At 40.6% G+C, this 14,310-nt stretch overlaps 1 protein-coding gene and 1 pseudogene across 2 annotated transcripts in view; one reads left to right on the top strand and one right to left on the bottom strand.

Moving 5' to 3' along the window:
• slc25a29 (solute carrier family 25 member 29) overlaps positions 1 to 4,834 on the top strand; it is a 13,329-nt gene extending 8,495 nt beyond the window's left edge. Inside the window, exons 4-5 of one of the 2 annotated variants that reach the window (XR_012338100.1) lie at positions 2,130 to 3,659; positions 3,706 to 4,834. Coding sequence is in view for 1 of the 2 variants with exons in the window: in XM_073816410.1 (XP_073672511.1) it covers positions 2,130 to 2,897 (768 nt within the window). In the remaining variant the exon portion in view is untranslated. Of the gene's footprint in view, positions 1 to 2,129 lie in introns of both variants that reach the window. The other variant, XM_073816410.1, reaches the window with a different exon arrangement.
• A 2,731-nt stretch (positions 4,835 to 7,565) lies between these two features.
• Positions 7,566 to 13,376, bottom strand: LOC141348578 (myosin-6 pseudogene; annotated as a pseudogene).
• Between the last annotated feature and the right edge of the window lie 934 nt (positions 13,377 to 14,310).

Consider the following 14,310-nt stretch of genomic DNA (forward strand, 5'->3'; position numbering starts at 1 on the left):
ACACTCAAACCAAAAAACAAATCCATGTCGTGGCAAAACGTTATAATCTGGGTCACATTCAGTTTCGGTTTGAGTGTGGCCAACGATGTCAGAAGTACTGTGAAATTGTATTTAAGTTTTAATAATTTTTAGTAGCTAAACGTCTTTTATGGAAAATATCTTACTCAGGACAGTATGACAAAAAAAAAATAACATGCCTTTTGTATATATGTGACCCTGGACCACAAAACCAGTCATAAGGTTAAATTTAACAAAACTGAGATGTATACATCATATGAAAGATCAATAAATAAGCTTTCTATTGATGTATGGTTTGTTAGGATAGGACAATATTTGGCTAAGATACATCTATTTGAAATCAGAAATCTGAGGATGCAAAAAAATCAAAAAGGCTGAGAAAATCACCTTTAAAGTTGTCCAAATTAGGTTTTTAACAATGCATGTTACAAATCAAAAATTACATTTTGATATGTTTACAGTAGGAATTTTACAAAAAATCTTCATGGAACATGATCTTTACTTAATATCCTAATGATTTTTGGCATAAAAGAAAAATCAAAAATTTTGACCCATGCAATGTATTTTTGGCTATTGCTACAAATAAAACTTAAGACTGGTTTTGTGGTCCAGGGTCACATATAATATAATATAATATATTATATTATAATATATTGCATTATTCCGCAAAATAATACATAAATAAAGTACCGAAGTACTATTGCTCCAATACACAAGACTGACCTATGAATTTATAAAACATATTTTTATTAGAGTGTCCTGCTTTAAATGATGCAGGGAAATGTTTTTACCTAAAGTATATTTTAAAAAAGACATTAAAAAAAAGTTTTTTGGTTGTATATTATTAATTTATCTATTTTTTATTTTATTATATATTATTTGGTTAAATTTTAAGGATTTTTTTGCTGTTCACACATATAAAAAAGTAGGGAAAATATTAGATTTTTATATAAATCTTTAAATCTTAATGTAAATCTTTTTATTAGAATCTTTATTCAACTTCATTATAACAGCTTGTTTATAACAGGTTTTTATTGATTAATGATTTTATTTTATTAATCTGCAAGAGCTGCTTTTAAGACAATTTTACAGTAAATCTTATTATTCTTGAGTTTGCAGTGAGTCATGACTATGATGCTAACCTTTGCTGATGTGGCATAAAAAGATGAGCAAATAAACTCAAATATTTAACACCTCTGCCACAGCCTTGATATCTGTGCATACAGTGCCTTGCGAAATTATTCATACCCCTTCATTTATTTCACATTTTGTTATGTTGCTGCCTTATGTTAAACTACTTTAAATTACTTTTTCCCCACATCAATCTACACTCCCTACTCCATAATGGCAAAGCAAAAAATAGGTTTTTAACATTTGTGCACATTTATTAAAAATAAAAAACTGAAAAGATCCCATTGCATAAGTATTCATACCCTTTTCTGGGACACTCGAAATTTAGCTCAGGAGCATTCATATTGCTTCTAGATGTTCCTACACTTGGAGTGGAGTTAAACTGTGGCAAATTCATTTGAATGAGTCTGATTTAGAAAGGCACACACCTCTCAGAAAAGGTCTAACAGCTGAAAATGCATATCAGAGCAAAAACCAAGATAACTGCCTGTAGAGCTCAGTGACAGACTTGCGTTAAGGCGATGATCTAGGGAAGAGTTCAGAAACAAATCTGCTGCATTGAAGGTTGACAGAAGCATTCTCCATAATGGAAGACGACTGGAACAACTAGGACTCTAGAAAATGTCCAAGCTGACAGAGATGGAGAGGTGAAAAGGTGAGGCAAAGAAAGGCAGATAATTTCTGGTGCAAAGCTTGTCATATCATACCCTAAAATACTTGAGGCTGTAAAGGTGCTTCAACTATGTGTTTTATTTTTAATAAATTTGTAAAAATTTGCAAATCTGTTTTTTGCTTTGTCATTATTATGGCGTATGGAGTGTAAACTGATGTGGGGGAAAACCTAATTTAAAGCAGTTTACCATAATGCTGCAACAAAACAAAATGTGAAAAAAATGAAGGAGTATGAATACTTTTGCAAGGCACTGTACATGCATGCAAACAAATGCACCATGGGTAATCTTGCTCCACCTTCTCCACAGGTGTTTGGCCTTTACAAAGGCATTGGCTCGCCCATGATGGGCCTGACGTTCATCAACGCCATCGTCTTTGGCGTTCAAGGCAATGCAATGCGCAGATTGGGCGAGGATACCCCCATGAACCAGTTCCTAGCCGGAGCAGCGGCCGGCACCATCCAGTGTGTGATCTGCTGCCCGATGGAGCTGGCCAAAACCCGAATGCAGATGCAGGGAACGGGCGAGAAGAAGTCCTCCTCCCGGAAGGTCTACAAAAACTCGCTGGACTGCCTGGCACGCATTTACCAGCGCGAGGGTCTGCGAGGAGTCAACCGGGGAATGGTGACGACTCTCATTCGGGAGACGCCGGGTTTCGGGGTTTATTTCCTCGCTTACGATCTCCTGACGCGTTCGCTGGGCTGCGAGCCTGAGGATCCGTACATGATTCCCAAGCTGCTGTTCGCCGGCGGCATGTCGGGAATCGCGTCTTGGCTTTCGACATACCCCGTGGACGTGATCAAATCCCGGCTCCAAGCCGACGGGGTTGGAGGAAAGTACCAATACAGCAGCATCATGGACTGCACGAGGAAGAGCATCCAACGCGAAGGTTTGCGGGTTTTCACTCGCGGACTTACGTCTACTCTTCTACGGGCTTTTCCGGTCAACGCGGCCACTTTCGCTACGGTCACCCTCTTTCTTTTGTACGTACGTCCGGTGGAAGGTCCGAAAGATTGCGAGGCGGCTCCGCATCACTCTCCGCCGCTTCAGCAGCAAGCGCAACCATCCAGTCTGTGAGTAAACTCACCTTTCTGGGATATCGACTAGCTTGACGCGTACGTAGCACTTCCCAAAACATGGCTGACCTGTTACTAAACGTGCAGTGAGCACGTCTGCTGTCCGCTGTAAACGGAATTGCACAACCTTTCTATCCGTACAATGACTTGAGATCTGCGTTTGTAAATATATTTTGTATATTTAGTGGTATTTAACAAACACATTCATAAACCCTGTTTCTGCCTTACGAGAGCTGGAAGGACAAACCCGACCTTTGAAAGTAAGAATTTTGCTTGTTGATGTAATCAACAGCTCCTTTTGTGGTTACCTGTATGGTGTACATTTCAAAACATCCTCAGACCTCAGTCATGCAATGACAAGGCATGCCTCAGACTAAAAGGCTTCAGGTCTCAAGAAAAACAATGTCAGGTGTCAGGTCTCGTACAATTAGACATCGGATGAAACGGACTCAGATTAAAAGGCGTCAGACAAAAGGGCATCAGACTAAACAGACTCAGATTAAAAGGTATCAGATTAAATGGACTCAGATTCTAAGGCATCAAAACTAAACGGACTCAGATTAAAAGTCATCAGACTAAACAGACTCATATTAAACGACATCAGACTAAACAGACTCAGATTAAAAGGCATCAGACTAAACAGACTCAGATTATAATGGACTCAGATTAAAAGGCATCAGACTAAACAGACTCATATTAAACAGCATCAGACTAAACAGACTCAGATTAAACGGCATCAGACTAAACGGACTCAGATTAAAAGGTATCAGACTAAACAGACTCAGATTATAATGGACTCAGATTAAAAGGCATCAGACTAAACCGACTCAGATTAAAAGGCATCAGACTAAACGGACTCAGATTAAAAGGTATCAGACTAAACAGACTCAGATTATAATGGACTCAGATTAAAAGGCATCAGACTACACAGACTCATATTAAACAGCATCAGACTAAACAGATTCAGATTAAAAGGCATCAGACTAAACAGACTCAGATTAAAAGGCATCAGACTAAAAGGACTCAGATTAAAAGGCATCAGACTAAAAGGACTCAGATTAAAAGGCATTAGACTAAACGGACTCAGATTAAAAGGTATCAGACTAAACAGACTCAGATTATAAAGGACTCAGATTAAAAGGCATCAGACTAAACAGACTCATATTAATCAGCATCAGACTAAACAGACTCAGATTAAAAGGTATCAGATTAAATGGACTCAGATTCTAAAGCATCAGCCCAAAAGGACTCAGATTTGAAGGCATCAGACTAAAAGGACTCAGATTAAAAGGCATTAGACTAAACAGACTCAGATTAAAAGGCATCAGACTAAACGGACTCAGATTAAAAGGCATCAGACTAAACAGACTCAGATTAAACTCAGATCTCAGACTCAGATCCCAAAAACCTTGGGAGAAACCAGGCTCAGTCGGGGGACCAGTTCTCCTCTGGCCAGACGAAACCAGCATTGGTTTCAAACTGGTACAAACTGCTGGTTTGGTCTGGCCAGAGGAGAACTGGTCCCCTGACTGAGCCTGGTTTCTCCCAAGGTTTTTTTCTCCATTTCTGTCACCTGTGGAGTTTTGGTTCCTTGCCGCTGTCGCCTCTGGCTTGCTTAGTTGGGGACACTTTCCAGCGATATCGTATACTATTTGAACTGAACTGGATGATGATATCACTGAATTCATTGATGAACTGCCTTTAACTGAAAATTGATTATTTACAATAATACGTTACTTACACACTATTGTGCTGTTTAAATACTGTGCAGTTGCTTTGACACAATCTGTATTGTTAAAAGCCCTATATAAATAAAGGTGACTTGACTTGACTTAAAAGGCATCAGACTAAACAGACTCAGATTAAAATGGACTCAGATTAAAAGGCATCAGACTAAACAGACTCAAATTAAACGGCATCAGACTAAACAGACTCAGATTAAAAGGCATCAGACTAAACAGACTCAAATTAAAAGGCATCAGACTAAACAGACTCAGATTAAAAGGCATCAGACTAAACAGACTCAGATTAAAATGGACTCAGATTAACAGGCATCAGACTAAACAGACTCAAATTAAACGGCATCAGACTAAACAGACTCAGATTAAAAGGCATCAGACTAAACAGACTCAAATTAAAAGGCATCAGACTAAACAGACTCAGATTAAAAGGCATCAGACTAAACAGACTCAGATTAAAATGGACTCAGATTAAAATGGCATCAGACTAAACGGACTCAGATTAAAAGGCATCAGACTAAACAGACTCAGATTAAAATGGACTCAGATTAAAAGGCATCAGACTAAACAGACTCAAATTAAACGGCATCAGACTAAACAGACTCAGATTAAAAGGCATCAGACTAAACAGACTCAGAATCTGAGTCCATTTAATCTGATGCCTTTTATTCTGAGTCTGTTTAGTCTGATACCTTTTAATCTGAGTCTGTTTAGTCTGATGCCGTTTAATCTGAGTCCCTGATGACTAAACGGACTCTGATTTAAGTAGTTTAGCATTTAATGAAACAATGAAATGGTTCTTCTTGCTTTCTTATTATCTGACAACGAAATAGATATTTAACAAAACAAGAAACTGTGGTTTGTTGTTGGTAAATTTACATTTGTGAATATAAAATTTACAAAGAAAAAAATAGTCTGATGCCTTTCAATCTGAGTCCGTTTTGTCCGATGTCTAATTGTACGAGTCCTGACATCTGACATCTTTTTTCCAGTGACTGAAACCTTTTATTCTGAGGCATGAGACCTTTTCGTTGTATAACTGAGGGCTGAGGATGTCCTAAAATGTAGACTGTATACCTGGCAGAACTAGAAAAACTTGCTTTGACATCGCAAATTGCTACACTGAAGAGGAACCGGTGTCTAAACAAACATGCATCAGTTTAGTTGGGGTGAACACCAGTTGATGCGGTGTGTTGAGGTTAAGGTTATAGGTTTGTTTTTCTAAAGGTCTTGCTCCACTGGAAAGATGTACTTACCAAGATCCTTCGGAGCTTTGTTTTTGTTTGCGTCAGATTTACCATTGCATCCACCCGGACCCCGCCCAGACGTGGACAAATATGAGATTGGCACTGGAGAATATTGTCTTTTATTATAATGTTTTTTTTAATCTGAGGCACAAGAACCTCCTTTTAGGTGAAGCTGCTGGTGAAATTGCCTAAAAAGGTGTCAGTTGTGCAATGAATATGGTAGACACCAAATTATGTTTGCTAATGCTCCCATGTTGCGAAATCACTAATGTGACGCCTGAGGAACTGTTGATATCGGTTTTTGTCCTACAAATCACATTCTGTCCCTTCAAGTGTGTTCAATTTTCTTGTCTCCTGCCCTGAATTTATGATTTACTATCTGCAAAATTAATGCAATATTTGCATGTTTTCTGTAAGTTATTAAGTGTGGGGATACAAGTTGTATCTGGCCCAGTGGAGGTCCACTGTAACTATATACTGTTATTTGAGTTTTAAATGACCTGCTGTGTTTGTTTAAATCACATCTTTTGATTGACTGAAGCATGTGGGTTGTCTCTTGAGTGATACTGTAAGATCAACATGTATTATGTTTGTATATATCAAGGCATATAGAAAGATGTGTAAATAGAGTTGCATATGCTTGATTTCAAAGTGCTGAATGTAGACGAAAACGTGCACTTGGGAAGAAGTGTTTAATGAGGTTTTCAAGGCTTTTAAAGAATGTGCTGGTCTTTTTGTAACGGTTATGGATTGTATTAAATGTACATTTGTTTAGACCGATGCATTGAAAGCAAAATATGTTTTGTGTGATGTCTGTGAGAAATGTGAATAAACGGATATGGAGTTAGATTGGTTGCAGAAGTACTAAAGTGATTTTAATTTGAATAGTTTTAGTTCTCTTTCTTTTACAAGTTTGTTGTTACTGCTGTTGCTGAACAGTATTGAATCTGATAAAATGTTTGTCCTATTTTTGTATGAAAAGCTTAGTTCTGTGCTGCTCCCATTTGAAAAGTGGTTGGCCGTAGCTGCTTTTGGTCAGCTAAAATAGGTGAAAATAAATGGGATAACTGATAAGTCTTTTGGTCTTTTTTTGTCTTTATATGTATTTTGTTGTGAATTGATGGTGTGATTTTAAACACAAGAATGAGATTTCTGAGTTTTAAAAATATTTTTTATTTATTTATATTTGTTTCAACCAAAAGCAAAACATTCCATGCTATTTTGGTCAGTCATATGTGACCATGGACTACAAAACCAGTCATGAGGGTCATTGAAAATGGTATTTTTACAACTATTTGAAAATCTAGAATCTGAGGATGCAAAAAAAAAAAAAAAATCCAAATATAGACAAAATCACCTTCAAAGTTGTCCAAAGGAAGTTCTTAGCAATGCATCATACTAATCAAAATGTTCCGATATATTTACAGTAGGAAATTTGCAAAATATCTTCATGGAACATGATCTTTATTTAACATCCTGATGATTTGTGGCATTACATTTTTTTTTTTTTTTTTTTTATTAATACATTTTTAATTAAATCTAATTAATTTCAACCCAGTGTGATTAATGGTTTGGTCACATACAGTATTTATGGTTTGACTAATGTTAAATCCATTTAGAAGTTCCCAGGTACTAAAACTACTGAACAAACAAGTCTAGATGAGATTGGGCAACTACTCGGCATTACTCATCCTGGGATTTCTTTCCGGGTACACCATCTCTAGTTTTAGCACGCAGCTTGTTTACTTGAGACTCTGCTATGTCTGCCCGCTCTTCAGCCTCTTCTAGCTCGTGCTGCAGCTTTCGTAATTTGGCCAAGCTGGCGTTCGCCTGTTCCTCGGCTTCTTCGGCAGAACGTTTGTAAGATTTGACTTTTAGCTGTAGCTTGTCCACTAGGTCTTGCAGCCTTGCCAGGTTCTTGCGATCCTCATCCGTCTGATAAGTCAGCTCCTTTATGCGCCGCTCATACTTTCTAACACTCTTGATAGACTCAGAACCTCGCTTTTGCTCTGCGTCCAACTCATTCTCAAGCTCACGGATGCGTGCCTCCATTTTCTGCAGCTGCTTCTTCCCGCCTTTCATTGCTACTTGCTCTGCTTCATCTAGACGGTGCTGCAGGTCCTTAATGGTCTGCTCCATGTTCTTTTTCATTCTTTCGAGGTGTGCACTGGTGTCTTGTTCCTTCTTTAACTCTTCAGCCATCATGGCTGCATCAGTGATGGCTTTCTTAGCCTTTTCTTCTGCATTGCGGTTCTCTTGCACCAGTTCCTCCATTTCGTTTTGCAGCTGAAGCAGATCTGATTCTTGCTTTTTCTTTTGGTTGATGAGGCTAGTGTTTTGGGAGTGCAAGAGTTGCATCCTCTCGGTTGCTTCGGTAAGTTCTTGTTCGGCTAGTTTGCGACACCTCTCTGTTTGTTCCAGCACTGCTCTCAGTTCTTCTAGTTCTGCTTGAATCAGGTTGTGTCTGCGCTCCATCAGGGCGATGTTTTCTTTGAGGTCATCGTTACTATGAAGCGTGTCATCCAGCTGGAGTTGAGTGTCCTTTAAGCCCGACTGGATTATTTTCAGCTGCTTCTGGGCATCGGCTGCCTGTCTGTTGGCCTGGCTTAATTGAATTTCCATTTCATTAAGATCTCCCTCCATCTTCTTTTTAACTCTTAAGGCCTCGTTACGGCTTCTGGTCTCTGCCTCGAGAGAGGCCTGCAGGGATTCAACCATACGCTGGTAGTTTCTTTTTGCTTGTTCCATTTCCTCATCCTTCTCAGCCGTCTTACGGTCAAAATCTGCTTTCAACTGGTTGAACTCCAGCTGAGCTCTTAGAATCTTACCTTCTTCATGCTCAACTGAAGCATCAGCCTCCTCTAGTGCAGACTGCAACTCTGCTTTCTCCTGTTCCAGCTGTTTCCTCAGTTTTTCTAACTCGTGGAGACTCTTTCGTCCTTCACCCACTTGATCCGTCAAGTCAGATATTTCCTCTTGTAGGTTCTTGTTTTCCCTCTTGACAGTCTCAAGGTGATCTAGAGTTTCTTCGTAAGAGTTCTTCAGTTTAAAGAGCTCGGTACTCAAGCTGCGGGCTTCCTTTTGCGCTCCCTCAAGCTCACATTGTGACTCTTCGTACTTTTGTTTCCACTCCGCAATGACTTTGTCAAAGGATCTCTGCTTTTTATCCAGGACTGCAGATGCTGCATTCGACCGTTCAAGATCTAGCATCAGATCCTCGATCTCATTTTGCAGGCGATGTTTTGTCTTCTCAAGAGAAGAACACTTTGCATTCACTGCTTCCACTGCTTCCTCTGCTTCTTGCAATTTTTGCACAAGTTTCTTCTTGGCCTCCTCCAGTTCCTCCGTTCTCTGAATTCCATCGGTCTCGTACCTTGCCCTCCAAGTTGCTACCTCTGTATTGGCCTTGGATAACGCCCGTTGGAGCTCAGCTTTTGCTTCTTGTTCCTCTTCAAATTGCTCTCTCAGTAAGTCACAATCGTGACGAGCTGACTGTACAGCATGAGCGAGAGCATTCTTTGCTTTCACCTCTTCCTCAAGTTGCCTTCTCAGATCTTCAACTTGCTGGGTGTAGGAGGTCTTTCCTCTAGTGAGTTGGGAAATCAGGCATTCCTTCTCCTCCAGTTGTCGTCCAAGTTCTCCATTTTCAGTCAGCAACTTGGCTTTCTGGGTAGACATGCCATTCAGAGATCTCTGGGCTTCTTCAGCTTTTGACCGATGCTCATTCATCTGATCTTCAAGTGAACGGCACATCTTTTCCAGATTCACCTTGGCCTTTACAACACTCTCCATGTTCGAGGCGAGGTCATCCAATTCCAACTTGAATTCGACTTTTTCTTTCTCTAGCTTTTGTTTGACCCTTTGCAGATTGTCAATCTGTTCCCCAAGTTCAGCCATGCTGTCTGCTTGCTTCTTTCGAAGGGAGGCAGTAGTGGCTTCATGCTGAAGGGTGGCTTCCTCAAGGTCCCTGCGCAACTTTTGAAACTCTGCCTCCCTTTTTTTATTGAGTTCTACCTGAGAACACGTGGCCCCACCTGCCTCCTCCAGGCGCTCGCTGATGTCCTCCAGTTCTCGAGAAATGTCAGATCGTTGTTTCTCCACCTTTGCGCGAGCCGCACGCTCCGCATCCAGCTCCTCCTCCAGTTCTTCGATCCGAGCTTGATTCTCTTTTAATTTTTTCTGCAGCTGTACTGAAGCTATTTGCTCGTCTTCGATCTTTCCATTCAGCTGGTTAATTTCAAAGTCTTTCTTTTTAAGTTTTTCCTCTAGTTGCTGTTTGTCGTTCTCCAAGTCCATGACATTCTCCTGAGTTAGCTTCACATCTCCTTCCAGTTTTCTCTTGCTACGCTCCAAGTCCATCCTAACTTTTTTTTCTTGTTCCAATGAGCCCTCAAGGTCATCCACCTGTTGTTCAAGCTTCGCTTTTGCTTTTGTCAATGTATTTACTTTGTCCTCCTCGCTTTGAAGGTCATCCAGTGTTTGCTGGTGAGCCTCTTGTAGAGCTTTCTTCTCTTTGGTGAGTTTCATTATGTTTTCATCAAGGGAGGCCATTTCTTCAGTCAAATTCTTGACTTTGTTCTCAGTGGCATGCTTTTCCTTTTCCACCTTGGCCAGTGTCAGCTCCAGGTCATCTATATCTTTCTTGAGCTCAGAACATTCATCCTCCAACTTGCGTTTCTTGGCTGTGAGGTCTGCGTTTATCTCTTCCTCATCCTCTATGCGTTCCGACAGCTCTTTGACTTTAGCTTCGAGCTGGATTTTGCTTTTGATGAGCTGTTCACAACGTTCTTCTGCATCTGTTAGGGTGTCTTGCTCTGACTGCACTTGAAGAAGCAAGTCGTTCTTCTCTTGAAGAAGACTGACCATTTTCTCTTCTAACTCTTTCCTTCTAGTCTCAGATTTCTCCAAAGCTTCTTTTAACTTATTGAACTCATCTTTCATGTTTGCCATCTCCTTTTCAGACTCGGCACTCTTCAGCAAAGGTTTTATCTTAAAGAACAGTTTCATCCAAGGCCAGTTTTTCACACCGAGGAAGGAGCGAAGATTCCACTGGATGACCATGAGGGCATCTCTACGCTCCACCAGTTTCTGATACTCGACTCTCATCAGTAATCCACGAGCATATGCTTGGATCTTAGTGAGGATGCGAGCGAGTTGGTCATCTCGCATCTCTTCTAAGGTACCGAGCAGGCCGGCTTTAAAAAAGACTTTTGTGTGGCCAAATTTGTATTGTGTGTGGTCAATGTTTAGTGATCCTAACAGCTTCTCTGCACTCTTCTTGTTTTCAATGAACTGACCTTCTGGGATGGCAGAGGCGTTTAGGATTCTGTACCGCTGTTTGAAGTCACCGTAGAGGATCCTGTTTGGAAAACCTTTTCTGCAGATCCTAATTCCTTCTAGTACACCATTGCAGCGAAGCTGGTGCATGACTAAACAGTTGTCCATGATTCCAGGAGTCTTGCTCTCATTGGGAATCAAACAACGGACAAAGTGTGGGTGAGTTGTTTTCAGATTGGTCATTAATTTGTTAAGGTTTTCTCTGTGCAAGGCAGACACTGTCTGAAAAGATGACCCCTTTTTCTTGGCCCCTTTCCCACCTGACTTTTCTGCTACCTCTGCCGCTGCATAACTTGAGAAAAGATTACTCAACAACTTCAGAGAGGCTTTCTGATAGAGCCCAACTACGGTTTCATTTAGTGGGTCTTTGTTCTTCACCAGCCAGCCGCCTATATTATAGTCAACAGTACCTGCATAATGGGCTAAGGCAAAGTGCGCTTCCGCCTTTCCCTTCACAACTCGTGGCTTCTGGAAAATGTTTGTCTTGCCCAGATGGTTGTCATAAAGCTTTGCTTTGAATGTTTGATCACTGGCCTTTGGAAACATGCACTCTTCCTCCAGAATAGACATGATCCCTAGGGGTTTCTCAATTAGATCAATGCAGGCTTGCAGATCCATCCCGAAGTCAATGAACTCCCATTCAATCCCTTCTTTTTTGTATTCCTCTTGTTCCAGAACAAACATGTGGTGGTTGAAAAACTGTTGCAGCTTTTCGTTTGTGAAGTTAATGCAGAGTTGTTCAAATGTGTTGAAATCAAAGATTTCAAAGCCAGCAATGTCTAGCACACCGATAAAGTGTTGCCGATGTTGCTTCGTGTCAAGGGATTGGTTAATTCTTACGACCATCCAGTTGAACATTTTCTCATACACTGACTTTGCCAGTGCACCAAGTGAGTAATAGACTTGGTCCACACTCTGTCCTTTCGTAACGTACTCATTGCCTACCTTCACCCTTGGATGGCAGAGTCCTTTGAGCAGGTCAGCAGAGTTCAGCCCCATTAGATAAGCTGCCTTATCTGCTTCTTCAGTGCCGTCAGGCTCTGCCTGCTCCTCACGCTGTTTCTGCTTGAATTTCATATTGCCATAGTGCATGATAGCACCTGTCAACTTGTAGACTCCTATCTTTTCTTCAGCCGTGAAGCCAAGTACGTCAAATGCCTTATCAGTAGCAAGCAACTCCTCGTTGTCGTTGATGGATGCGACAGACACTTCTCCTTGGGAGATGTAAGAGTAGTCATATGGATTGTTAGTTATCAACAGCATGTCTAGCAGTTCAGGCTTTTCATTGGACAGAATTTGGAAGAAGATATGGTAGTTCCTCTCAGACTTCAGCTGGAAGGTCACCCGAGACTTCTCCAGCAGGTACGTTTCGATATCAGCCGAGGAGAGTTTACCGCTTGTCCCGAAATGAATGCGGATGAATTTCCCGAAGCGAGACGAGTTGTCGTTTCTCAACGTTTTAGCATTGCCAAACGCCTCGAGTGCAGGGTTAGCCTGAATAATCTGATCCTCCAAGGTTCCCTTGCTGGAGTCTTTCTTGCTGGCCGCTCCACCCACGGCAGCAATGCTTGCAAAGTATTGGATGACTCTCTTGGTGTTGACCGTCTTCCCTGCACCGGATTCTCCGGTGATGAGGACAGACTGGTTCTCCCGATCGGTTAGCATGTATTGATAAGCATTATCTGAGATGGAAAAGATGTGAGGCGGGGCCTCCGTTCTCTTCTTACCTCTGTAAGCCGTGACTACTTCCCTGTCGTACACGGGTAACCACTTGTATGGGTTGACGGTTACGCAGAACAGCCCAGAGTAGGTGTAAATCATCCACGCTGCGTAACGCTCTTTGAGGTTGAACAGCACCGCAGGTTCGTGAAGGAAAGTGAGCATCGCCATGTCTTCGATTTTATCGAATTTAGGCGGGTTCTGGGGATGGACGTCTCCATCCTTAACAGTCACCGTCCGGCCATCCTCAGTCTTAACAGTGACCTTCCCTCCTTCCTTGCTGATAATTTGCCCTTTGACATACTCCACCTTTTCATCCACGACAAAGCATTCGGTTTTGATGTCAAAGGCTCTGGTCTGAGCTTCCAGACGCTCTTTATCCGACTTCCTCAGGAAGGTAGCAGCCTTTCCGAACTCTGCCATCATAGCGTCACCCATTGTGACTGCTTGAGATTTCCAGGTACAGTGAGAGTTGATGAGCACACCTCGGCTGAGGAAACTTTAAAGACGCAAACCACTAGTGCTTGGTTTTTATAGAGGGTAGCGGAGATCCAAATAAGGATGTGAAAGGAAAGAACACAGCGACAAGGTTTTTATCAGGAGTTAAAAATGGTGTGGGGTCAGTAACAAGACCTTTAGTTGTTGATATCCTTATATAGACACCAAACACCTCCCTGATTGTTTCCATCCTGTAGAAATATTAGACATACTTATAGAATTAAGGCATGATCCTTACATTTTCTTTGAAATTTAATGAAAAAAAGCACCTGAGACCACGTTGAATTTTTTTTTTTTTTTTTTTTGGTCTAATTATGTTAATACATTGTAATAGGGGAAAAAAAGTTGAAAATTGGCAATTTTTTTCTCTCTCTCTTTGTGGTCTCAAATTTTGGAATGCAACATGTTTATATGTAAGATTCAGCATTTTTTTGTAATTAGTGTAAAAATGTTAAAATAGTTAAATTTTTATTCAGCAAGAATGCCGTGAAGACATTTATAATGTTCTGTTTCAAATAAATGCTGTTTTTTAACATTCTATTCATCAAAGAATCCTGAAAACTAAAGTTTTATGGTTTTCACAAAAATCCTCACATTTTCTTTTAAATAAAAAAAAAGTCTGAGCACCTGAGACCACATAGAATTTTTTTTGTCAAATTATGTTAATAAATTGTAATAGGAAAAAAGTTTAAAATTGGAAAGCACATTTTTCTCTCTCTCTCTCTCTCTCTCTCTCTCTCTCTCTCTCTCTCTCTCTCTCTCTCTCTCTCTCTCTCTCTCTCTCTCTCTCTTTGTGGTCTCAAATTTGGGAAAAAACATGTTTATATGTAAGATTCTGCTTTTTTTAATTAGTGTAAAAAGGTATATTTTTATT

This window comes from Garra rufa, chromosome 13 (genome assembly GCF_049309525.1).
Source record: "Garra rufa chromosome 13, GarRuf1.0, whole genome shotgun sequence".
Classification (NCBI taxonomy): Eukaryota; Metazoa; Chordata; class Actinopteri; order Cypriniformes; family Cyprinidae; genus Garra; species Garra rufa.